The sequence below is a fragment of the Rhinoderma darwinii genome, chromosome 13 (genome assembly GCF_050947455.1).
Source record: "Rhinoderma darwinii isolate aRhiDar2 chromosome 13, aRhiDar2.hap1, whole genome shotgun sequence".
NCBI lineage: Eukaryota > Metazoa > Chordata > Amphibia > Anura > Rhinodermatidae > Rhinoderma > Rhinoderma darwinii.
Genome location: NC_134699.1, coordinates 46,525,548 through 46,552,786, shown reverse-complemented (window position 1 = coordinate 46,552,786; position 27,239 = coordinate 46,525,548). Strand labels below are relative to the sequence as shown.

Here is a 27,239-nt window from a genome sequence, read left to right as displayed (position 1 = left end):
ATAGGGAGAACGGGGGACCGAAAGTCCCCTGAAGTTCTCCATCACAAACCTCGGACTTCCGGGGTCTGTGTTGGCAGCTCCGTAGAAATGAATGGAGCGCGGGTCGCGCTTGTGCGCATGCGTGACCAGCGCTCCTTTCATTTTTATTGAGCTGCGCAGACGCCGGAAGTCAGAGGTTAGTCATGGAGAACTTCGGGGGACTTTCGGTCCCCCGTTCTCTCTATCGCTGCCAGCGATTACACATGTATCCCCTATCCTGTGGATAGGGGATACATGTCTTCTGTAGGACACACTGTAGGTCGGATTTTTTTGGGGGATTGGGGCTGTATAGCGTTACCTACAGGGGGGGCTGGATGGCGTTATCTACAGAGGGAGCTGTATGGCGTTATCTACAGGGGGGGCTGTAAAAAAGGCACTATCTACAAGGGGGGGGCTGTAAAAAAGGCACTATCTACAAGGGTGGGGGCCCCAGTCAAAAGTCTGCTAGGGGGCCCAGTCTTTCCTAGTTACGCCCCTGATTATAAGTATAGAGTGAGGCTAACTGTGATCTTTTAAATTTTTAAGGCCTTATTCACACGAGCAGGTCCGATTTGCATCCTCAAAAATCAGACCGTTTTTCATTCGCATTTCATCTGTTTTTCTTGTCCGCAATTTTTTTTTTCTGCATTGCTTAGCATTGAATCCATGAAAAACACAGCACACGGATGTCGTACGTTTGCTTTCTGGGGTTTTTTACGGACCCATAGACATGAGTGGGCTGGTCTGGTCCACAAAAACAGCCCAGCGTAGGGTATGCTGTAAGTTTCATGCCACAGACACACGCTCAGTCGGAAAAAAAACAGATGTGTGAATATCCTAATTGTCTCGTATGGGCAGCACACGGACAAGAAATACATTTGCGTGAATAAGGCCTTAAGCCCCATGCACGCGACCGCAAAATAATGAACCAATCACTTCTGTGGCCAACGGACACATTTCCGTATATTTACAGGAAGGGGTCCGTGCCATAGAAAGCATCCGTAAAAAATAGGACATGTCCTATTTTATGATTTTACGGCCGAGGTAAAAAGGGGGGTTTCCAAATGCATACTTTTCAAACCAAGTTATTTACGCTCCCGCTACCCTCTGGTTTTTACCCTATGAGTATTGGTTGGCATTTATCTACCAGCCTAACCCTTAATATTACAAGCTGTAATAAAAAAAAAAGGGCTAGGCTAGTGGATATGTGTCGACCACTACCGCTACGGTAAAAACCAGTGGATATAGTGCCAAACTCAGTGCCCCTTGTAGATAGTGCCTCCCACTGCCCCCTGTAGATAGTGTAAGTGTCCCTTGTAGATAGTGCCACACACTGCCCACGTATATAGTGCCACACACAGTGCCCATGTAGCTTTTGCCACACATTGTGCCAATATAGGTAGTGCGACAGTACACATGTAGGTAGTGCCACACACAGTTCCCGTGTAGGTAGTGCTACGTTGCCCATGTAAGTAGTGCTACAGTACTCATCTAGATAGTGCCACAGTGCCGATTGTTACGTTGCCCCGCCAGTGCCGTCAATCCGTGTCCTAAGGACGTGGATACAATTAAGTCCCATAGTATGTGAGGGCCTTCCGGGGGGGGGGGGTTTCGGGCCCCTGTTTCGACTGCCCATGGGGAGTGTGTGTGGAACAGTCCATGCAATTTCATCATACAGGAAGTTCTGGTGCCAGTATGAGTGACACAGGGTGAGGCTGGGTTCACACGACCTATTTTCAGACGTAATGGAGGCGTTTTACTCCTCGAATTACGTCTGAAACACACAGCCGCTGGATTATACGCCTACAAACATCTGCCCATTGCTTTCAATGGGAATTACGATGTTCTGTTCTTCTTGAGGCGTTTTTTGGAGCTGATTTTCCATTTAACACTATGAAAAACGCCTCAAAAAACGTCTGAAAAGAAGCCTCAAAAGAAGCTCCAAATTTCATTCTCAGCTTCAAAAACGCCTGAAAATCAGAGGCTTTTTTCTCTGAAATCAGCTCCGTATTTTCAGACGTTTTTTGTTAAGCGTGTGAACAGACCCTTAGGGTATGTGCACACGATCACGACAATTACGGCTGAAATTACGGAGCTGTTTTCAGGAGATAACAGCTCCTGCATTTCAGACGTAACTGCATGTACTCGCGTTTTGCGGGGCGTCAATTACGGCCGTAATTTGGAGCTGTTCTTCATTGAAGTCAATGAAAAACGGCTCAAATTACGTCCCAAGAAGTGTCCTGCACTTCTTTGACGACGCTGTTATTTTGCGCGCCGTCTTTTGACAGCGACTCGTAAAATTACAGGTCGTCGGCACAGAACATCGGCAAACCCATTGAAATGAATGGGCAGATGTTTAACCGACGTATTTGAGCCGTGTTTTCAGGCGTAATTCGAGGCGTAAAACGCCTCGTTTATGCCTGAAAATAGGTCGTGTGAACCCAGCCTTATCCTAATTGACTCAAATAAAAAAAAACGTGTCACAAAAGCGTGATTCAGACTATTGCTATGCAGCAGCCCCAGCGGGATATATAGCACTAGAACCAGCAAGAAGCAGGACAGGTTAGAGACTGACATGAAAAGCCAAAGGGGTTTTCCAGTGAGAAGTAATTGATGGCCTATCCTCAAGATAAACCATCAATATCTGATTGGTGGGGGTCTGACTCTCGACACCCCCGAAGATCAGCTGTTTTGAAGGGGAAGCAGCGCTCGCACCAGCGCCTGGTCCCATCGTTCACTTTACTACTCTGTACCGTCAAACGCTGACACACTTGTAGCGGCAATTTACAGTATTACTGACTTCTTCCATTCCCTTATAGGGGTGTTCCCACCCGACTAGGACCGGCCTCCCTATCAGAAATTCATAGCGTATCCTGCGGACATGCCGTAAATGTCTGAGATGGGAAAACCTTTTAAACCATTTCTTATGTGTCAGGCAAAATTGCACCTAAAAAGCTACAACTCATCTAATAAAAAAGACTCCATATCGCGAGACGTTGACATAAAAATAAAAAAAGTTATGGCTATGAATGTGAAAAGGGGGAAAAAAATCCGGCTATCCAAACAAGTACAGAACCTATATTTTCCAGCAGTAAAAGGGTTAAATTATTAACTTTGTGGCATACAGCCTTCCTTCTCTTTGGCAACGTTCACATGCGGCTTCTTTTTTTGTTGTTTTCTTTGGTAAAAATTACAGGAAAATATATTTATATAATTTTCTACAAAGAAAACATAAAAAAACCATCATTGGCGACATTATTGCATAGGTTACTGGCTACTGGAGCCGACCTTGCTATAATCTGTATTTCTTCGGCACGTCAGAGTGAATACAGATCCGGAATACAGATACGTATAAATACGGCCCTGCAACACCTTTCACCTCAAACCCCAGTCCCATAAATTCACCCTACACGTCATACGCTGGGTGGGGCCACGAGCTACCTATGGCTCCTCCCATCGTCTGCTGGCCATGGAATGTGGAGAACGGAGAAGTGAGGAGGCGGGGCGCAGAATTCTAATTATTGACGTCACTCTCTGACGGCTTGACGCAGGCGCAGGTCTGAGTTGTTGGTGGCCGGTAGCACAGCGGGACCGGAGCCCGGCGGGGTGGACACGGACCCGCAGAAGCTTCAAGGTGAGACTGGATTACAAGCGCTTGTTGTGGTGATGTATGGAACGAACTTTGCCGTTAAATAGAGGCCCGTGATTGTACGGCAGCGCCTGTGTGGGGGTTATATAATAGAGTAAGAGCTGTGTGCAGATGTATACGGGGCATGTAAAGCTGTTTATAAATGTCTGGTGTGTGTGTATTTTATATTTATATATAATATTATAGTGTAAATAACACACATTCCAGTGTGTGTGTTTATTATTTACACTATATTGTGTGTGTGTGTATATATATATATTACACACACCGTGTGTTTCGTCAGAGCTTCCCGTCAGAACGGGACCCTGACTGAGACAAACGGAAACCATAGCTTCCCTTTGCATTACCATTGATTTCACGGTTTCTTTTTTGTCTCCGTTCCGTAAAGGTTTCGACTGCGCTATTGATTCTGCCCAAAAAAACTAAAAACCTTATGGAACGGAGACAAACGGAAACCATTCGCAACGGTAGCGTTACCATTGAAATCAATGTTACAGTTCGTACGGTTTGAAAAAAGACAAATGTCCATCAAGTTCAACCAAGAGATGGAACAAAAATTCTACACGTTCACTGATCTTTTTCCGTTCTGGTAATGCAAACCGAAAGCTTTGGTTTCCGTTCATGGGTTCCCCAGACAGAAAGATCTGACTAAACCCACGAACGGAGCCGTGACGCAGATGTGAACGAAGCCTAAACGTTATACGTGGTTTACAGTTTCCTAAGGTAAAGGACAGAACAACAATCTGTTTTACAACCTGTGCCGCCATTTTTGTCTTGAATTCCACATTTTCCATGTCCGGTGTGTATGTAGAGTATCTGTCCCTGCGGGCCGTTTATGGTAAGGTGAGATCTGCTGTATGTGGATTATGGTGGTGCCGCCCTCGTGTTCCGGGGCCAGGAGGGCAGTCCAAAACCAATGCAGTGAGCGGGTGATTGATCATGTGGGAAGTTATTGGCTTGTTGGTGGTAGTTGTCGCCACGATGTGCCATTCCGTAGTCACTGAGCAGCCGCTATATCTTCCTTTTGTAGGTCACTGTGACTAATACAAATCACTTGGTTTTCACGATTACTTAGAAATGATAGGAAAGTATTCAATCAGCGCTGGTTTATCGGAGGGGGCGCTGCGAGTTTATTCTATACGTATAACGTTGTCTTCATTCCATTGACAGGCTAGATGCTCGTATATTAGGAAATTGCATATGTAATAATTCACAAGTATATTGCTATAATCAATAAGTCTTTCGGGAAACCGGCCTCTGTCTAGCGTGCCAATATTGGATCTTATTCATAAAGAGTCATTATGGTAATATTGTATTAGGGTAATTCTGTATTTCCATTTCTTCAATATACAATCCAACGTTCATCGGTGGCTTATCACGGGTGAAGCTACTCCTTAGGGTATGTTCACTTTCGGCCGTTTTTCGGGCAGTAAACGCCCGAAAAACAGCCAAAAAATCGTAAGCAGAACGCCTCCAAACATCTACCCATTGATTTCAGTGGGAAAAACGGTGTTCAGTTTCGATGGGGCGTTTTTTTACGCGGCCGTTTTGAAAAGTGCAGGACACTCCTTGGGACTTTTTTGGAGCCGTTTTTCATTGACTCCATTGAAAAAAGCTCCAAAACCGGCCGTGAAAAAAGCAGCGAAAATCGTGAGTGGCTTAAAAAACGTCTAAAAATCAGGAGCTGTTTTCCCTTGAAAACAGCTCAGTATTTTCAGACGTTTTTGAGTTTGTGTGTGCACATACAATACGTAGTGTTGATCCCGACCTATAGATTGTATTCCAGTCCAGGGCTGTATCCACCGTTGATGGTTGCTATTGGAAATTGTCAACAAGTTGTCGGACCCCCCCCCCCCCCCCCCGGCGCTCGTTTGCTACGTTTATGGAACAATGATTGTGAGTATGAGGATGGACGTTCGTTAATACGGTCGTTCATCCCCATACTGTTTGCATGTTGTTGGCCACACCTCCCCCTGTGTACACGGGGGGATGTGCAGCTGACGAACCATCATTTTTTTGGGGCCGCATATTATGTGATCAGCCAACAAGCAAGACTTTGACTTTGTTTGTCAATTGATCACGGCAATTTTTAGGCCGAGCGATGATCGGGAACAAGTGTTCGTACAAACGCTCGTCCGCCTGTATATCTGCCCGTGTAAAAATGCCTTTACTTTTCAGGTTACTACACGTCTAGCGTAAAGATTATACTTTCCAGAATGAAAATCGCAAGAACAAGGAATTATTGGAGATTTCAGCTCTGAAGCCTGTAAAATTGTTAATGTAACTCATCAGCACTACACATCAATTGTATTTACAAGGCTTCTCAACTTTTAATTTGTAGATTTTATCTATATTTCAATTGTAGAATTGTGTTTAAATGTGAGCATATACTTCAAAACTTGGCTCACACCCTGAAATATGTCCAGAATTGAATGTTGGTAAACTAGTTTTTGTTAGGTTGGGTGGTGCCAGCTCTTTAGATATGTTCTCAGAGTTTCTCCACACTGGTTTCCTCTAGTTCATTTCACCTTGTTGTCCTGCATAGACTGGTGTCATGATCAACCTTCTCAACAGGAAGGTCCATGTCACCACCGACCGATGTTGGGAATCTCGTGGATTGCAGGGTAAAATGTGGAAACTTGCGGAGCCACGGATCGTTATCCGATGGCGATGTCCAACAACATTATTAATAAACTGTAAAGGGTCCTCAGGAATCCCTTGATCACGTCAGAATTAAAGCTTCTCCCTAATTTGGGGACCACTGAGGCATTGTATATGTAACCTCTGCTTTTATGCAATAGATTTTTCTCAACTTCTCCATGACCGCACCACGGGAGGTTGGGGCTCCGCCTCTAATAGGGACAGGAAATGGCAACAGGTTAAATAGCGCCCCCTCCCGATACTCAATGTTTTTCCCGTCCCTTTTAGGGCATGCAGGAGGGAGGATTTCTGCCACTCCTGGTAGCACTTTCTATGTAGGTTAGCAGGGATTCTTACCAGGGTCTTTGTGTTTTTGCTGAAGCTCCTAGGGTTAATCATGGATGAATGGAAATTTCCTGAGAAACAATTTTTTCTTCCTGCAGAAATTCGTGACCGTTTTCCCTTGGATGAGGATCAATTTAAATGGATGGAAGTTCCCAAAATTAATGTTCAGGTGGCCAGGGTGGTGAAAAAAACCCTAGCTCCCCTTTGAGGATTCTTCACGATCCCTTAGATCGCAAAGCGGACATCTTGCTTGGGAAGCATCCACTGCGCTTCTTAAACATCAGTGCCACTTGTGTGGACAGGCCTATGTATAGATGGCTTAACCAGCTAGAGTCTCACCTAAGGGTGGGCACAGCTAGAGCGGATATTATTGCCTCCATCCCTCTTCTTTCTATTGCAACTGGGTTTCAGACTGATTCTTCCGCTGCTTCTAGAGCAGGTGTTTTATCCAACCCAACTAGAAGGGCCTTATGGCTAAAAATATGGAAGGGGAATCCCCTCTCAAAAACCAAACTCTGCAGATTTCCTTTCCAGGGTGAATACCTATTTGGGCCACAGCTGGATACTATGATAGAGAAAGCAGCTGATAAGAAAAGCCTTCCAGAGCCTAAAAATATTTAAAAGATAGCCCTTTCAGAACACACAACAAAATTATCGAAGCAAAGGGAAATCGGGCAGATGGCGCTACTCCAAAGGGGCTAAGGGCTGGAATATTCTGTTCAACCAGAAACAAAATCGGAATGGACAATGACGCCATAAGAGTGGGGGCAGGATTTCAAGGTTCACACACAAATGGTGGAAAATAACAATCAACCCTAAATTCAATTTCTCAGGGGTTCGAAATAGATTTTTCCGCCTACCCTACTCAAAGATGGTCACTACTCTGCTTCCATCAGTTACTCCTAAATTAGCACTAAAAAGAAAAAAATACTACTCCCAAAAGTAATTTCTCCTGTTCCACTAAAAGAGAGAGGGCAAGGGCACGATTCTCGTGTGTTTTTAGTCCAAAAATTAGGTGGAGCTTACGGGATAATAATAAATCTCAAACGCCTAAACAAATAAGTAGCACTTCACATGTTCAAGATGGAGTCGATAAAATCCACCATACCCTTAATCGAGCAGGACTATATGATGGCAACGGTCGGCCTGCGGACTACTACCATATCCCAATGCAGCCAACTTACTAAAAGTATCTAAGGTTTCCAATTTTACAACCACAATTTCAGTGAATTTGGCCACTAAGAAAAAAGCCGACACTCTTCAATCTTCATGGAACTCCGGGCGGTACTGGAGACATTAATGGCTGCAAGTCTCCTTCTCAGGGGTTCTCATGTCAGTCTACTCCGACAACACAACTGCGCCTGCAACGTAATTAAGACATCGAGACAAAAGACTTCAAAATCGGCAACTCAGAAACTCATCTGTTCTCCCTCCCTCTCCCTCTGTTCAAACGAGGGGTTTGGGACCCCCGTTCTCGTAAACGGTGGGGGTCCGAGCTGTCTAACACCCATCGATCACCAAGTTACCCCTTACCCTATAGATAGGGTGTATCTTGCTGTAACCGGAATACCCCTTTTAACATATACCTGAGTTTCTCACATATCAAACAGTAGAATATGTATCGGATTTGTCTTATTTTATAGCTAGGACATCTGATAAGTATACAAAGGCTAGATTAATCCATACACCAGTCATTGAGTTGCCCTCTTTTTGAAGTTGGGTCCGCTTCTAAAACCCCTGGCGATCAGCGGTTTTCGACGCGGGGAGTTGCTGTCAGCTGTAGGAGAATTGTATAATTACATCCACATAGAGTGTATGGAAATGTTGTGCGATCTCTGTAGAAAAGTAATTGTGGCTCATCCTCCCAAATAAGTAATTTGTAAAGCCTTCAATCAGCAAGACCCCGGGTATCTGAGGGGTTCCAGAATATGAAACCGTTTTTAAACTGAGCACCTTTAAGAAACTTCAGTCCCATTTAAAAATAAATAAAAAGTCCCTGGATTTATAAATAAGGCCATGTTCACATCTGTGTGGCATCTTCTGTTTTATGGTGGCGAAAGCCACGATGCTGTGTCGGTTCCGTCGCACGACGGACACCAGCGGCGCCTGATAGACTCTGTTTACCTATAGTGCGGTCCGTCAGGTTCTGCAAAGGATTCCGTTGCTTGATGGTAAAATAGGGCTGCATGCAGCGTTATTAATCCCATGAAAAAACGAAGGAATCTGCGACCGAGGATCCGAAATGGAGCATCCAATGCAGATGTGAACAGAGCTGAAGTTTGCCGCTGCAGTGCGTCTTAGTACCGTACATATGCGGAGTACAACTCTTGGTTTTTTGTTTTTTTTCATGGTGTTCTAACTAATTAAAGCCTAATCATTTATGACCGGACTGGACAGGTTCCAGGAGTCGGGGGAACCAATGTACCATACAAAAAAAAAAAATCTAGTGGTGCCTTCCCGTACGTCCTTTCCTTTGAGGTCCGTTGATGCGTGTCTTCAGATGTTACTGCTTGGCACCGGATCAGCTTATAGAAGAAAGTCTTCCTTTGGGAAATGTTAGAATAGCTAGACGTTATACAACTGCTATTACCCATGGTTTGTGTGTTGTAGACGGCCACTGTGCTATTGTATAGGTTGATGTATAACCCGGTATATTCAGCTACAATGCTAAAGGTTATCTCTTCGTGGTAAGGTAGAATACTGTAGTACAACGACTGGCAAAATGCTCTAGGCTTTGGGATCTAGCGCGTCCCTCTGTTTACACAGGGACATGTGCTGCCGACAACAATAATATTTCACTTTTTAAAGCGTTACGACCAGCAGATGATTGAGCGTTTGCTCGTTCATCTTGCGGATCGTTCCCCTTTAAGGGTTTGCATCATGGTCTATGAAGTATTGTATAGATGCTTTCTTGTCTGTGGTATATTCATTCTCCAGTTATCAGAAATCTTGGGGTCTACTTGTAAGCAATGAAGTAGAAAAATTATTTTAGACTAAACATTGTAAACTTTACAGGCAAGTTTTTTTTTTTTGTTTTTTTTTTAAAGTAGCCAATGAACAAGAAGCTGCATAGACCTCAATAGAAAATTACCCAAAAGTTGGACACCAGCAATTTCTGGGCAAATTCATACCCTGTCTCCTGGGGGTTGTCTAACTTACATCTACTGTACATGTTGACACAGAATGGTTTGTGTTCTTTGTTGCCACCGGGTATTTAGATCTTTTCCTTTGGGGTATTGGAAAAGTCAGTAGGACTGTGTTCACATCAGCGTTGCTTTTGCGTTTATGGGTTCCATTGCAGCTTTCCGTCGGAGGAAACCATGAACAGAAAGGCAAATGGAAACCATAGCTTCAGTTTGCATTATCATTGAATTTAATGGTAATGCTTCCGTTGCAAATAGTTTGTTTCGTAAGATTCCATGTTTTTGTTTTTTTTTAGCAGGAACAGCGTTATAGTCTTCGCTAAAAAAAAACGGAAACCTTACAGAAGGGAAACAAACGGATACAATTTGAAACTGAAATATTACCATTGAAATCAATGGTAATGCAAGCGGAATCTATGGTTTCCGTTTTGCCTTTCCGTCCATGGGTTCCTCCGACGGAAAGCTGCAACGGAACCCATAAATGGAAAAACAACGCTGATGTGAACAGGCCCTAACGTACACTTGAAATTTGCCCATGTTATGTAAGAGCGAATTGAAAAGCAAGAAAGAGCGAGAATATCCCTGATTTATTATGGGAATCTTACACCTCGGAGCATGGCTCAAGTCACTATTGCTTGAACTGCAATACCAGGCACCACCCATAGACAAAAGTATCAATGTTTGTGGAAGAAAGACTGCGCCAAAAACTGCATGTATGTTCCTGCCTTGTAGCTGGTTTTCACACTGGTTTTCACACTGCCGTAATATGGCTAAAATACATAGATCCTCCGTGGCTCCAAGAAAACCATTTTACGTCTGAAAATAGGGCTACAACACGTCGGCAAACATCTGCCCATTCATTTGAATGGGTTTGCCGACGTACTGTGCCGACAACCTGTCATTTACGCGTCGTCGTTTGACAGCTGTCAAACGACGACGCGTAAAAATACAGCCTCGTCAAAAGAAGTGCAGGACACTTATATACATTATATGCAGGGCACTTATATACATTATATGCAGGGCACTTATATACATTATATGCAGGGCACTTATATACATTATATGCAGGGCACTTATATACATTATATGCAGGACACTTATATACATTATATGCAGGACACTTATATACATTATATGCAGGACACTTATATACATTATATGCAGGACACTTATATACATTATATGCAGGACACTTATATACATTATATGCAGGGCACTTATATATATTATATGCAGGGCACTTATATACATTATATGCGGAACACTTCTATACATTATATGCGGGGCACTTATATACATTATATGCAGGACACTTATATACATTATATGCAGGACACTTATATACATTATATGCAGGACACTTATATACATTATATGCAGGACACTTCTATACATTATATGCGGGACACTTCTATACATTATATGCGGGACACTTCTATACATTATATGCGGGACACTTCTATACATTATATGCGGGACACTTATATACATTATATGCGGGACACTTCTATACATTATATGCGGGACACTTCTATACATTATATGCGGGGCACTTCTATACATTATATGCGGGGCACTTCTATACATTATATGCGGAACACTTCTATACATTATATGCGGGACACTTCTATACATTATATGCGGGACACTTCTATACGTTATATGCGGGACACTTCTATACGTTATATGCGGGACACTTCTATACGTTATATGCGGGACACTTCTATACGTTATATGCGGGACACTTCTATACGTTATATGCGGGACACTTCTATACGTTATATGCGGGACACTTCTATACGTTATATGCGGGACACTTCTATACGTTATATGCGGGACACTTCTATACGTTATATGCGGGACACTTCTATACGTTATATGCGGGACACTTCTATACGTTATATGCGGGACACTTCTATACGTTATATGCGGGACACTTCTATACGTTATATGCGGGACACTTCTATACGTTATATGCGGGACACTTCTATACGTTATATGCGGGACACTTCTATACGTTATATGCGGGACACTTCTATACGTTATATGCGGGACACTTCTATACGTTATATGCGGGACACTTCTATACGTTATATGCGGGACACTTCTATGCGTTATATGCGGGGCACTTCTATGCGTTATATGCGGGGCACTTCTATGCGTTATATGCGGGACACTTCTATGCGTTATATGCGGGACACTTCTATGCATTATATGCGGGACACTTCTATGCATTATATGCGGGACACTTCTATGCATTATATGCGGGGCACTTCTATGCATTATATGCGGGGCACTTCTATACATTATATGCGGGGCACTTCTATACATTATATGCGGGGCACTTCTGTACATTATATGCGGGGCACTTCTATACATTATATGCGGGGCACTTCTGTACATTATATGCGGGGCACTTCTGTACATTATATGCGGGGCACTTCTGTACATTATATGCGGGGCACTTCTGTACATTATATGCGGGACACTTCTGTACATTATATGCGGGACACTTCTATACATTATATGCGGGACACTTCTATACATTATATGCGGGACACTTCTATACATTATATGCGGGACACTTCTATACGTTATATGCGGGGCACTTCTATACGTTATATGCGGGGCACTTCTATACGTTATATGCGGGGCACTTCTATACGTTATATGCGGGGCACTTCTATACGTTATATGCGGGGCACTTCTATACGTTATATGCGGGGCACTTCTATACGTTATATGCGGGGCACTTCTATACGTTATATGCGGGGCACTTCTATACGTTATATGCGGGGCACTTCTATACATTATATGCGGGGCACTTCTATACATTATATGCGGGGCACTTCTATACATTATATGCGGGGCACTTCTATACATTATATGCGGGGCACTTCTATACATTATATGCGGGGCACTTCTATACATTATATGCGGGGCACTTCTATACATTATATGCGGGGCACTTCTATACATTATATGCGGGGCACTTCTATACATTATATGCGGGGCACTTCTATACATTATATGCGGGGCACTTCTATACATTATATGCGGGGCACTTCTATACATTATATGCGGGGCACTTCTATACATTATATGCGGGGCACTTCTATACATTATATGCGGGGCACTTCTATACATTATATGCGGGGCACTTCTATACATTATATGCGGGGCACTTCTATACATTATATGCGGGGCACTTCTATACATTATATGCGGGGCACTTCTATACATTATATGCGGGGCACTTCTATACATTATATGCGGGGCACTTCTATACATTATATGCGGGGCACTTCTATACATTATATGCGGGGCACTTCTATACATTATATGCGGGGCACTTCTATACATTATATGCGGGGCACTTCTATACATTATATGCGGGGCACTTCTATACATTATATGCGGGGCACTTCTATACATTATATGCGGGGCACTTCTATACATTATATGCGGGGCACTTCTATACATTATATGCGGGGCACTTCTATACATTATATGCGGGGCACTTCTATACATTATATGCGGGGCACTTCTATACATTATATGCGGGGCACTTATATACATTATATTCCACGGTCAGTGCATGGCCCAGGAGCCCGGACCGCAGCAAGAACGGACATGTTTCATTATGGCCGTATACTTTGGTCCAGGCTCATAGAAAATAATGGACGGGGCCATGTGCACGGCCCACGATTTGCGGGCGGCTCGCGGGTGACAGTCCACTGCCGGCCGACCCGAAAATCACGGCCGTGCACATGGCTACGGTCGTGTGCATGAGGCCTTAATCTAGCCCGCTGGACTGTGGTAAACGTTTAGTTGGAAAAGAGATTTTTTTTTTTTTTTTACACAAGATGGTAATGAATGTGGATAACTCAATCTCTCACTGGAGGGTGGTCTACACTCACACATTGGAGCTCCATTTTCCCTTACTGACCTACTGGAGCCAGTGTGTCTTGATGCATCACCTTTAGGCCACATGCACACGACCTTAGATTTCATCCGTAATTACAGACCCGTTCATTTCTATGGCCGACAGTGTGTATTTACGGGAAGGTGTCAGTGATGTAGAAACCTTCCGTAAAAAATAGGACATGTCCTATTTTTTTATTTTACCGACCGTACTCCCATACTTTTATAATGGGAGTTCGGGCTGGCCGGCCGGGCCCGTAATCACGAACTGAGATTACGGGCACGGTTGTGTGCATGGGTCCTATGGCCTCCTTTTACAGAATCTTCGATCATAACGGTCAGTCTGATAGGTCTGCCACCTCCATTGACCAGTGTGACCAGACTTTTACATAAGTAGTGTTGTATACGTTTCTGATACAGATTGTTGTTTTGGCCATGGATTCTCTCTTATTTGTGCACGACTCCCTGAGGACGGCTGTGTGTGTGATGGGGGTGGTGGAGCTGCAGCTGTGTGTGTGTTCTGGGTAGGGTGCATGTCACGTGTGAATAGTCGTCCACAACACACGGATTGCCTGGAAGCTAGAGAGAGTCCGTATGATGTCACTAATGTTATTCTCTTTCTCTCTTTCGCAGATGTTTTACATGAACCCTGCACTTTGTAGAGCGCTGTGCGTCGCCTCCATATAGTCCACAACGCTGCTCGCTTTCCTTTTTCTTTCTTTTAGGTAAGATATGTCAATGGTAACTGCTCATTAAAGGCTCCAATGCTGGAGTTAGTCTGGGTATTGTTTTGGGGCTGGGGGTTCAGAGTCTGGTTGATGTGCACCAAAGATGTTGAATATGGCAAATTTCTTTTTGCAAGTGCGTGTTGACATTCATTTGTTTAATCTTCTCCACAGGAAAGTGCACATGGCCGTCTTTGTCCACTGTTCCCATTGGGGCACGTGGCACCAAGCCATGTCCTTCTAAGGCTGTGTTCACATCACCGTTCCTTTCCGCTGAGCTTAGGTTTCCATTTGCCTTTGTGTTGAAGGGTTAACCTGACGGAACCCCTCAACGGAAGGGCAACGCTGATGTGAACAGGCCCTTAGTAAACGGTCTTTATTCAATGACCGCAAGCAGATATTGTGAGAATGGAGAGGCATTAAAAGGAGGCAACACCATTACCGCATCAGGGAAAATAAATAAGCAGTAAAGCAGCAGTTTTAGTGCGTTTTTGTTTTTTTGCCCTAAGCAAGCAGTTCTAGTAAATGTTCCTAAAACTGATTATATGAAAAAAGCAAATCCTGCCTTTAAAACTGCGGTCTTCACTGTATTATGTGAAAAGGCTTTTATAAATTGTAGCAGAAGTGCACCCATTTAAAAAAAAAAAGTGATACATTTGTACTTGCCCTAAGAGGCCACCTTTTTCCGAGACTCCATTAGGGGCCTCCGTCACCGATTTCCGCTCTTTTTTTCCAGACCACCTTCAAAATGATGACAACCAATTGGAAAACAATAAAGTCAATTGGTTACCTCTGACGCCTTTATTTTCTGTCCTGCAGCGGATCCAGAGCTTCCGGTTTTCTCGTTGCTCTGCTTGTATGAAGGAGCAGAACAACTGAACCTGGAACGCAGATGTGAACGAGCCCTTACTGGTTATCTGCTCCACCTGAATCCCCTTTAGTTATATTTCTGAGTCAATGGTTTTCCAGTTCAGTTTTCTATATAAAACTGTTGTGCAACGTTGCTAATCCTGAGATTTAGAAAGGAAAAGCTTTTAGCCAGGAATGAAACATTCATGAAAGGCTTTCAGAACGCCATGTACTTTACTAGAGATATGGAAACAAATTCCGCTTTCTTTTAGAGCCCATGTTAATCACCGAGATACCGTTATATGAGAACATTCAGGCCACCTACGCTGCAGCCAGAAGGGGAATAACATAGAAAGCTGTGCTGTTTCCTTGGTGCCGTAGATTTGATAGCCTGCTGGTTCAGGTCTTGTCAGATAACTTTCTATGTTTGGGTCCAGGGACACTTAATCTAACTAGGTACTTTTACATGGCCCGACCTGGGTTGTTTAAACTAGCGCCGATCAATAAGACAGCTCATTGATCGGCGCTTGTTTTCTCCTTTCACAATTCATGGGGACGAGTTCTCGCTACTCTGATCGCTCGCTACTCTGATCGCTCGTCCCCATACATTTCTATCATTTAATCATCGCATCTCCCTGTTTACAGCGGGAGATGTGCTGTCGACAAAGATAATATTTTCAGTATTTAAAACGATACGATCAGCTGATGAAAGAGCGTTACCCATCTGAATGAGCCCTAACACGCTTTCTGAAAGTTGCTTGCTTCAAGGTATGGTTCACACTGAGGGCTCATTCACCCGAACGTGAATCTTGCCCGTGTGACGGCCATTAAAACAACGGCTGTCACATGGACCCATGTATTTCAATGAGGCTGTTCACGCGACCGTTGTTTCAATGGAGCGTATGAACGGCCTGTTGAAAAACAGGACATGTCCTATTTTACTGCGTGTCACTCATCCCTCCATAGACTAGTCTGTGGGCGATCGGAGTAACAACCGCTCGTCCCCATCCATAGCTCCGTGTGACAGGAGCAAACGAGCGCCGATCAGCGGCCGCTCATCGGCCTGTGTAAAAAGGCCTTTAACTCCTTAACGCCGAGGGACGGATATATCCGTCCTCAGCAGCTGCTAGTTCGCGCAGGAGGACGGATATATCCGTCCTGTGATGGCGCGGGTACTGTCACTGTACCCACGCGATCAGCGGCAGGAGCACGGCTGTTATACACAGCCTGGCTCCTGCTGCAACTGCCGGAATCGAAGCGCGCTCCGATTCTGGCAGTTTAACCCATTAAATGCCGCTGTCAATAGTGACAGCGGCATCTAATGTGTTTGACAGAGGGAGGGAGCTCCCTCTGTCACCCGATCGGCGCCCCCGCAAACAAATCGCGGGTCGCCGTCAGGTTTCCATGACAGCCGGGGGTCTAACAAAGACCCCCAGGTCTGTCTTCCACAACTGCCTGTTAGGCGATGCCGGAGGCATGACCGAACAGGTTGCCTGTCAGTTTTACACTGACAGGCAATAATGCTTCGGTATACTAAGTATACCAAAGCATTATATATGCGATCAACAGATCGCATAGTGAAGTGTCCTGATGGGACTTAAAAGAAAATGACAATCGGTTAAATAAAGTTTGTGAAAAAAAAATTACAAAGTCAAATAAAACTACATTTTTGGCCCAAAAAGTGGTTTTATTTAGTAAAACTGTCAAAACAAATCACACATACACATATATGGTATCCCCGCGATCGTAACAACTTGACCAATAAAATAAACACATTAATTAAACCGCCGGATGAACGGCGTCCAATGAAAACGCAAAAAACAACGGCAAAATTCTCTCTCTTTTCCCATTCCCCCCATAAAAAATAAAATAAAAGTTAATCTATAAGTCCTATGTACCCCAAAATAGTACTAATGAAAACTACACATTGTCCCGCAAAAATCAAGCCCACATACGACCACATCGACGGAAAAATAAAACCGTTACGGCTCTTGGAATGCGGCGATGCAAAAACAAGTAATTTTTTTCTAAAAGGCTTTTAATTGTGCAAACGTGGAAAACATATAAAACCTTTACATATTTGGTATCCCCGTAATCGTGCCGACCCATAGAATAAAGTTAACATGTTATTTACGCTGCATAGTAAACGGCGTAAATTTATAACGTGAAAATCAATGCTGGAATAGCTGCTTATTTTCAATTCTCTCCTAAAATAAAGTTAATAAAAGTTAATCAATATATTATAAGCATCCAAAAATGGTACAATTACAAAATACAACTCGTCCCGCAAAAAACAAGCCCTTATACGGCTTTGTCGACGGAATAAAAAAAAAAAGTTAAGACTCTTGGAATGCGACCGTGAAAAAACAAAAAATAATCCTTGGTCATTAACGGGCAAAATGGCCCGGTCATTAAGGGGTTAAAGACTCCCTGCACTGTGGATGTTTACACACAGTGCTCAGTAACACACGGACAGTACAACGGTTTGTGTGTTATTAGATTAGATTGTGTTTGTCTATAATTGTGACTTTCATAACATTTAGACCACGTTTTTATCAATAATTAATTCAAAATCCAGGTAATTCTAAAGGGTTCACTTCCTTTTTTAGCAGCTTGAACGTCTTTAGGCTGAGTTCACGTCCTGTTTTTACTGTATGTCTGATGTGCATATTTTGACAAGAAAAAACGCGTACCACAGCGTGGACATTGATTTCTATGGTCACGACGGATGCCTTAATAGTGCAGTTTGTGCATACGTTTTGTGTTTACGTTCTATTTTTTTTTTTGTTTTTTTCAAAGCCCTGGAAAGCATAGTCTACGGCCTGGTTCACATCTCCGTTTTGTACACACGTTTGTGGTATACGACGACGTATACGTTTTTAAAGTTCCAAAAACATATGCAGTTGTAACCTATGCCTACGTCTTTTTGTAGTATACGTCTTTATATGTTTGTGTCCGTTCTTTTAAAAACATATGCTTACTTTGTTCTTGAGCTAAATCAAACTTTTGTAAAGTCAAGCTATAAAGGAAGAAGTAGGGAGTGGGTGCAGGGTTTCAGCCGCCGGTACTGAGGGGCTTGGCAGGGAAGGCATTGTTTTATCTCATAATCTGGGCAATTTCCCATATATGGTGACTAAAACGTATACGTTTTACGTATACAATAAGATTGCATACGTCACCATTGACTTCAATACAAATAAATATGTATACAATTTCAACTACACTTTTTGGGGGGAGGGGGATAGAACGTATGCGCTGCACTATTAGGGTGTCCATCCTAACCATAGAAATCAACAGAGATAAACGAACAAAAGTAGAGGATCCAGCGCAATCATTTAAAATAGAACATGGTTCCAATTTTATTGGGATATTAAAACAGAATCAATCCCGAGTGTGGTGTTTAGAGATGGGTAGATAGGTGCCTACGCGTTTCAGACGTTCAACACGTCCTTCCTCATGGCTTTCTTTTTCCTCATAGAAATCAACGTATACATTTTTATTTGTATTAAAGTCAATGGCGACGTATGGACGACTTATGGAAAATTAAACCCTACGTTTGCTTACGTCAAACGTAATTATGTTTTTGTTACCATGTACAGGAAATCGCCAAGATTGTGCGACAAAACCGTGCCTCCCTCTGCCCAGCCCCTCAGAACTGGCGCGAAAAAACACTGCAGCCGTTCCCTGCTACTTCCTTTTATTTTTTGACTTTACAAAGCTTTATTGATTTGGCTCAAGAACAAAGCAAGTATACATTTTTAGAAGTTGGAACATACACAAACCTACAGAGACGTATACTACACAAACATACAGAGACGTATACTACACAAACATATAGAGATGTATACTACACAAAAAGAAAATACTGTTAGCGTATGTTACAAATGCATATGATTTTGTAACTTTTAAAACGTATTCGTCGCCGTATACCACAAACGTGTGCACAAAACGAGATGTGAACAGAGCCTAAAAGGTATAGTAAAAATTTCTTACACAATTGTAACGTCTCTTTCTCTTCCTGTAGGTTTCTGACGTTTCACAAGACCTGGTCACCATGGTGCAGAAATACCAGTCACCCGTCCGGGTGTATAAACGCAGCTTTGAGTTAATTATGGCTGTAAGTTTTCCCGCTTATCTACTTATCATATGATACAATTCCTTTAATGAAGCCTGTCCTCTCCTCGGAGGGGCGAGCAGCTGACGTTCACTATCTCTATGTACTCGTATCAAACCGTTCTGCAGATTCGCTCGGCTCCTTACATTAATGTATGTTTTATTTACACGTCGTATTAGCGTTTTCTGGGATCTGGCCAGAGGATTTCTTTCCCAGTTCAAAATAACACAGGCCTGTAGGGTCCACATGCAAGATCTGCCTGCTTTGATGTCACGTAAATCCAGCGCTCAGCCAGGAAAGTAGATTTGCAAAGCTTTACACTTGGGTTTGAGACCGCGGGGCTTTTTTTTCCTGTAATAATCGGCTATGAAAATCCCCTGCAGCTCTAGCAATGGGATTTTCATATATGCTGATCTTCTAGGTGCCAGAAAAATGTGCTGTGTTTCTAAACTAGATTTTGATTATGTCCACATTTTTTTCTGCTTTCTATTAGATTTGTCGTCTTTTGTATTTTAAAACGGATCTTACTGTATGCAGTCATTTATCATCATCATCCCCATGATGTCCCTATGGCCTACTATAGTGCATATAGTATACAGTATGTCCTAATGGGACTACAAGAGCTATTATTGGGGCATATTTAGTAATACTGCTTCGTGAACCAACTGGGGCGCCTACTGAGATGCGACGGGTTTCCCTTTCCTATGCCCGGTTGTAGCCCGCTGCCGCTCCTTTGTATGTATTTCTCTTTTCTGGCACACATTTGTCGTCTCGTTGGCCGTTTAACTCCTATAATTGGAGATATGTCTACAAACTTGTCTATGTAGCTGCATCTTTCCATTTTAGGGCTGGTTATGTTGATGCTTTCTCTATTCTTATAGTGTGTTAATCATGCATAGTTTCAGTTTAGTCTCTCAATGTGTACAGAGCAGTCATTCCTATCATCCTGGACTGGAGTAACAACGGAGCTTTTCCAGTTGTCCCGCATTCCACTTTTAAGATTATTTTTTTTTTTTTTCGAGGACTATTGGATGTACGCGCATCATAGAGTTAATATTACTCGCTCAGGTCTAGGTTGTTATGTGTGATCGTCATGTTGGCACACTCATTACTCATTGCTATTCATGAACGTAATTAGCCCTGCACGCATGTAATTTTTTTTTTACAGTTGAGATTACAGTATGTGGGATTCTTCATAGTGACTACTGAAAAGTCTTCACAGTCTGGAAATGTTTGTGGGTGGCTCAGGATGTGGAATGTGGGAGGTCGGCTTTATCTCTGTGAAACCAATGCATGTCAGCTGCTCTGAAAGCACTCACCAGAACAGCGTGTTCTCCGAATACTTCCATCTGTGCTTCCTGGCGAGCCCGCACACAAGCACCCTCTGAATAATGGGCGAGGTCACATGACTGCTACAATCCAGTGGGAAAGCATTTTATGGGTGCAGTTTTTTTGTTCCCAGGGATCGAATGTAGTTTATCATTTCTAATCTCATTATGTTCCTGCCTTTGCAAATCAAATAATTTCAAGAAAGATATGCCAAAATTGCATCTTTTTTTTTTTTTTTTCTTTATCAATATTATTAGACTATAAAACCGAGCATATAAAACCTCTCACGAGATTTCAACATTTTGCACGCAGTGCAATAAATTCAAGCTGTAGAAAATGTTAGAGACCTAACAATGGTAGGAGGTAGCCTCCCAAACATCCAAAAATAAAAAAGGAATGAAATAATAACATCTAATGGCAAGTAACAGCACAATAACCAAATCGAAAGTAGTGTAATATGTAGAGAAAACCTGTCCCAAAAAACAAGTAGTAATGACCTTTTAAGTGGTAATTTCAACACAAAGTTACACAAGACAACAGAAGGAAGCACAAACTGACAAAAGCACACAGGGTTGGCGATATGAGCGTTCAAAAGAGGCGATCCAACCAGACAGGCAGATCAGCACCACCCAGAAACCCTGACCACACTGACCAAGTTTGAACAAAGATCTTGGATTTACCCCGATCAGCAGACATCAACTCCTTCATTCTCATAATCCCATTCATTTGTTACCCATTCCTGCAAAGAAGGCACATGAATGGACTTCCAGTGACGTGGTATTACAGTTCTAGCTGCAGTCAGAAAATGCCTAAAGACGCCCTTTTTGAGGTGTGGGAGTGATGCAGGAACGTTGGAAAGCAATCCAACAGAAGGCGAGGTAGGAACGTCAGTGTCAAAAAGCTTGTTTCCGAGGTCAAAAATTTTTCCCCAAAAGGGACGGAGCTTGGGGCAATCTCACCAAATGTGCAACATAGTTCCTGGAGCCTCCCCACACCTCCAACAATCAGCCCACACGTCAGGAAATATCCTATGTAAAAAGGAAGGTCAACGGTACCATCTGGTAAGTATTTTATCGTTTTTCTCCTGAGCAAAACAGGAAGTCGGCAACTTATGAGCCAAGAAGAAAGAAGTCCCCCAATCCTCCTTAGTGTCGAACCCCCATTTCCTCATCCCAAGCTGTGGTGAGCGCCATCTGAGAATAAGAGTAACCAAGTCGGAGGATCCCATGTAGATGGGACAGCATATGAGAAGGAGCAGAAGTCAAGGCCAGATAATGTTCCAAAGGAGTCTTATCCTGTAGCAACACAAGACAATAACCCATGGAAGAGAGATATGAACGCAGCTGGAAATAGGACCACCATATTGATAGTCTCCCTGGGCAGGGCCTCAGAGACAGCAGTAAGCGACAAAATTGCACCATCAGGTGTAAGGGTCTGAGCCAAGTATCCGCCATCCTGTCTCCCCCAACAGAGAAATGTGTCCACACCCACCGCCGGAGGGAAGGAAGGGTTATCAAAAAGAGGAGTCAAAGGACCCGGACGGTGAGCAAGGCCCAAAGCACCAATGATCCAGAGAAGACGTTGGTCGCTGGGAGCTAGTCAACCAAGGCAAAGAGGACAATGCAAGAGAGGACATACCTTTCTCAATGCGCATCCATTGCTTACCCGCATCTGAGCGGAACCAGTCCACCAATCTCATGAGTATCGCAGCTTGATGGCAACGTTTAAAGTCCGGCAAACCCGCGTCCCCCTCTACTTTAGGCCGGCTAAGGACAGAAAATCTAATAATGTGAGGCTTAGTGGAGCCCCACACAAATTTGGTTATGGCACTATGTAAGGTCTTGAAGAAGGACGCAGGAGCCACAATAGGGACAGTCTGAAATATGTACAGAAATTTGGGCAATATATCCATTTTTACTGCGTTAATACGCCCAAACCACGACATGCGCCCACCCCCATACGCCACCAACTCTCGTAATGTACGCTGTAGGACAGGAGGGTAATTCATGGTAAACAAGTCAGACAAATGTCTGGGGATATGTATTCCAAAGTATTTTAAGGACGTGGATTGCTACTTAAAAGGGCAAACCCGAGCGAGATGAGCAGCTAGAGGGATGTCTAGAGATCTATTCAACGCCTCCGATTTAGAGTAATTAGCTTTAAAATTACTCAAATGACCAAACCGCTCAAACTCCCCAGTCAAAGATGGCAAGGAAATCATAGTAGTCGTGATGTACACGAGGAGATCATCAGCATAGAGTGCGAGTTTGTGATGCTGTGCACCAACACAAATGCCATTGATGCTGGGGTTATTCCGCAGTGAAACCGCCAGGTGTTCCACAACCAAAACATATAACCGAGGCGAGAGTGGGCACCCCTGTCTTGTATCATTTGTAACAGGCAGACAGTCTGACAAAAGACCATTCACTCGACCAAAATTGCATCTTGAAAGTACGGTAATATAGATTCATTCATTAAAGGGGCTCTGTACTTTCACTAAATGGGGATACTCTTAGGCTGGGTTCCCACGGGTCTGATATGCTGCGTAAAAATCACGCAAGGTGTCCGACCTAGAACCCGCAGGATATTCAGTCCGAAAAATCGTACCACATTGTGGTTTTGTTTTTTCGGACGAAAATTCTGATGCGTAAAAAAAGCGCTCACTCCTCACATCGGTTCCAGGAAGGAGGGCGTTCTGGGTAAGTATGAATTTTTCTCCTGCAGTTGCGTTTTTGTTTTGTTTTTTTGCGGCGTAAACTCTGCGATTACACCGCAAAAGTCGCAACACTTGGCTTTCTGTTGCGGGTTTTGCTTCCCCCTTGAATTAAATTAAATCAACAAAACGCAGCATAAATTGACGTGCTGCGGAATTAAATTCCGCACCGCAGGTCAAGTTATTAATTTGCATTTATTTTCCGCAGCGTGGGCATGAGTTCTAAAATATCATCCGCTTTTTTGCTGCTGTCCACACGTAATGGAATTGCTGCAGAAAATCTCATCCATATGGGTGGAAGGCCATTCACATAAGGCAGTTGTTCACTGAACACTCGTTTGACCAACAGCTATGGCCCCCGACCTCCGCATTCATGTATAGTCAGTGTAGGAGATGCAAGACGCATCTAACATTTTAGAAATCCACTGTGGATTTGCTTATGGCAAGTTTGTGGCGTGTGAACATGGCCTTAATGTTACACACCTTAGCAGTATATGTGTGTGTTTCCCTTTTTGCCGCATACCTTTGGTATATGCGAGTTTAGGGGGGGGGGGGGACATGTGTAGGAACACAAGATTGTAAGGGACATCATTGGGAAGACATTTGTGGGATCTTCTCTGGAAGGCTATTCAGGCATTTCTGCCCCAGTCATTGCTGACTTCTGTAGTGTAGATACTTCTTTAGCACTTGGGGCCGTCCGTTTCCAGTTGGAGATCTAATGTTAGATCTGCCTCTAAAATATGTTGTCACTTTTTATAGGGTGGTGAATGGGTGACACTTCCCGTTTCTTCTCTACTCTAGCTTTCATAAATAATTTGCATGTAGTGGAGAGCTGAAAGCATCAGTCTGCAGTCTATGGCACCACATTATACGAGCTGTCACTATTATTACACTAATGTGCTGACAGCAGGAAGTATCGGGTGGGTCAGGCTGATGGGGAAAGCTCAGCCGACTGACAACACAAGCAGAACACGGACTTCCTGCATGAGGGCTCCTCTGAGACCGCTCTATTGTACGCTCCGCCGTGGTTCCGGCAACTCTTCTGGTAAACATGGGAAGTGAACTACTTAACCTGTTCAGTACCATTCAAAGATTATGCGTAAATGGATGCCCAATATCTTGAATATGTGGAGGGACGTCCGTACTAGACCTACCTCCTAGTCAAGTTTTATCGGTCTGTTCGAAAAAAAGGAAATCTAGATTATAGTTAATATTGTTGAGCTTGATCTTGCTGCCAAACTGTTCTTACTTTTTCCGCTCTCCACATGGCTATGTTATCTTGCTATGTTTTAAGTGGAGCAGAGCAGTCCTCACGTGGTACTGTATGAGCGGGATGATTTTTAGATATACAAAACAGATCATGGAAAGCAGAAGCACATAGTCTGGACTCCATATACATCACAATTCAAGCTTAATAGGGCAGGTTCAAAATCAAGAATTGGCAGTTGTACTCTGTTCGTTCTCCTAGAAATATCTTTGTCAATTGGTACAAATTACAACCGTGTAAAACCAGGGCAAAAACCTTGTATGACTCGCAGTGCGTTGACACTTGATAATGCTTTCTTTAACATGGAGAGTTGAATTGTGGCCCATATTTTTGTAGAAAGCGACCGAACTCAAGATGTTGCTGTCTGAATTATGGTACTGGCGGGTTTAAGACTCTCATCCATTTATCCTTATTTTCCAAAGGATTAAAAAAAAAAAAAACACGCGTTTTGCTTATGTCCGCACCCGATGCAGCTGGTTATTCTATGTGAAGAAGCCAACATATAAAATGCTATTACTGTACTGTGTGCATGGACCCCACCTATCAGACATTTATGGCATGTCTTTAGTGAGCAGGTCCTTCTTAAAGTTCTTAAATCCGTAACAACTGAAAGAAAAAAACTATAAAACAAGACCCAAACCACCAGAACAAATATCCATCAACCCAAACCGGTCCTTTGTTCCCTTTTTAACCCTAACGCTATAAATGTTCGTGATCATCTTTTTCAACAAAATTATTAATTTATCATTGCTTCTGAGACTTGTCTAAAGGGGCTAAACTTCAATACCAGACACAGCCTAAATAAAAGCAGAACTTCTTTTTCTTTTTCTTTTTTTCTTCCTCTTTAGACTGGTCTAGTTTATTGATTCCTCTTTCAGGCTATGTGGAAGAAGTTCAGGTTCTCTGTACCATATCTATGAATACTCGTACTTCACTCCACAACGTGACCCTTTTACTGTCCTAACTTATCCAGGCCGTTTGCATAACTGATGTCCCAATCAACGTTTTAGGCAGCTTTGTAGTTTTAAGGCGTTTAATATTGCCAAAGTTTCACAAGGTTGTATACAGTTGGGTCACAAGATTACCCAAGCGTTTTTAGTTAGTCGCGCTCCCTCCGATGAACGGTTGGTTGTTGCTCCGCTGTCCTCAGGCAGTGGAATCCATTAATATAATTTGCGCTTATAACTTCACTTGAGCATACCTTTTTTTTTCTTTTTTTTCTTTTTTCTTTTTTTTTAATAGGCTATGCCCTGACATATGGCATGAGAATGAAAACACTTCAACTAGTTTGACAGATGAATGGTAATAGGATTGCAGGAAGAAGAAAAATATGGATGAATAATTCTGACTGCTGCTAATGTTCGCATTGGTATAAACCGTTAAATCATTCTGGTTACTAAGGATTCACAGCCCAATGACCACTGTGCTTTTAGTTGAGCCGTCAGGCAGCACATCCCTAGTGACCAGTCTGTCTTTCATTACTCAGGCAGAATTGCCGTTAACCCCTTCCCGACATGCGCCGTACATGTACGGCGCTGTCGGGAGGTGCTTCCCGCAAAGCGCCGTACATGTACGGCGCAGTGATTGTGCGGGCTCAGAAGCAGAGCCGGCACCATCACCGCGGGGTGACAGCTGTATTATACAGCTGGCACCCTCCTGTAACTGCCAGGACCGGAGCTACTCTCCGATCCGGCAGATTAACCCCTCAGATGCTGCGCTCAATAGAGCGCAGCATCTGATAGGTTTTTCACCCGATCGGCAACCCAGTGATGCAATCGCTGGGTTGCTGTGGCAATCTGACGCCAGAAAATGGCGTCCGAGTCTGCCTTGTACGGGAGCCGATGAGGACCCGCCTTCGGCGTGTCCTCATAGGCTTGCTGTCAGTGAATAACTGACAGCGCTAATACACTGCACTACGTATGTAGTGCAGTGTATTAGAGTAGCGATCGGGGCATCAGGCCCTCATGTCCCCTAGTGGGACAAGTCAGAAAAGTAAAAAAAAGTTAATAAAAATGTGGTAAAACAATAAAAACACACACATTTAAAATAAAAATAAAGCCAAACTGACTTTTTTCCCATAGTAAGTCTTTTATTATGGGAAAAACCGTAAAAATTAAAAAAACTATACATAATTGGTATCGCCGCGTCCGTAACGACCCAAACTACAAAACTGTTATGTAATTTATCCCGCACGGTGAACGCCGTAAAAAAAAAACATGAAAAACAACGCCAGAATCTTTGTTTTTAGGTCACATCTCCTTCCAAAAAATGCTATAAAAAGTGATCAAAAAGACACATTTACTCCAAAATAGTACTAATAAAAACGGCAATCCGTCCCGCAAAAAATAATCCCTGACACCGCTTTGTGCACGCAAAAATAATAACGTTATGTGTCTTACAATATGGCGACACAGAAAACAAATGATTTTATAAAAAAAGTGATTTTGTTGTGCAAAAGCCGCAATACATAAAAAAAACGATATAAATTTGGTATCGCCGTAATCGTATCGACCCGCAGAATAA

General features: G+C 43.2%; 1 protein-coding gene across 6 annotated transcripts in view; it reads left to right on the top strand.

Moving 5' to 3' along the window:
* The first annotated feature begins 3,559 nt into the window (after positions 1-3,559).
* Positions 3,560-27,239, top strand: part of SEC14L1 (SEC14 like lipid binding 1) — a 78,006-nt gene continuing 54,326 nt past the window's right edge. For all 6 annotated transcript variants that reach the window (XM_075846322.1, XM_075846323.1, XM_075846320.1 and 3 more), the window contains exons 1-3: positions 3,560-3,652; positions 14,353-14,444; positions 19,318-19,410. In XM_075846322.1, the coding sequence (XP_075702437.1) occupies positions 19,348-19,410 (63 nt within the window). In that variant the 5' untranslated portion in view covers positions 3,560-3,652; positions 14,353-14,444; positions 19,318-19,347. The remainder of the gene's footprint in view (positions 3,653-14,352; positions 14,445-19,317; positions 19,411-27,239) is intronic.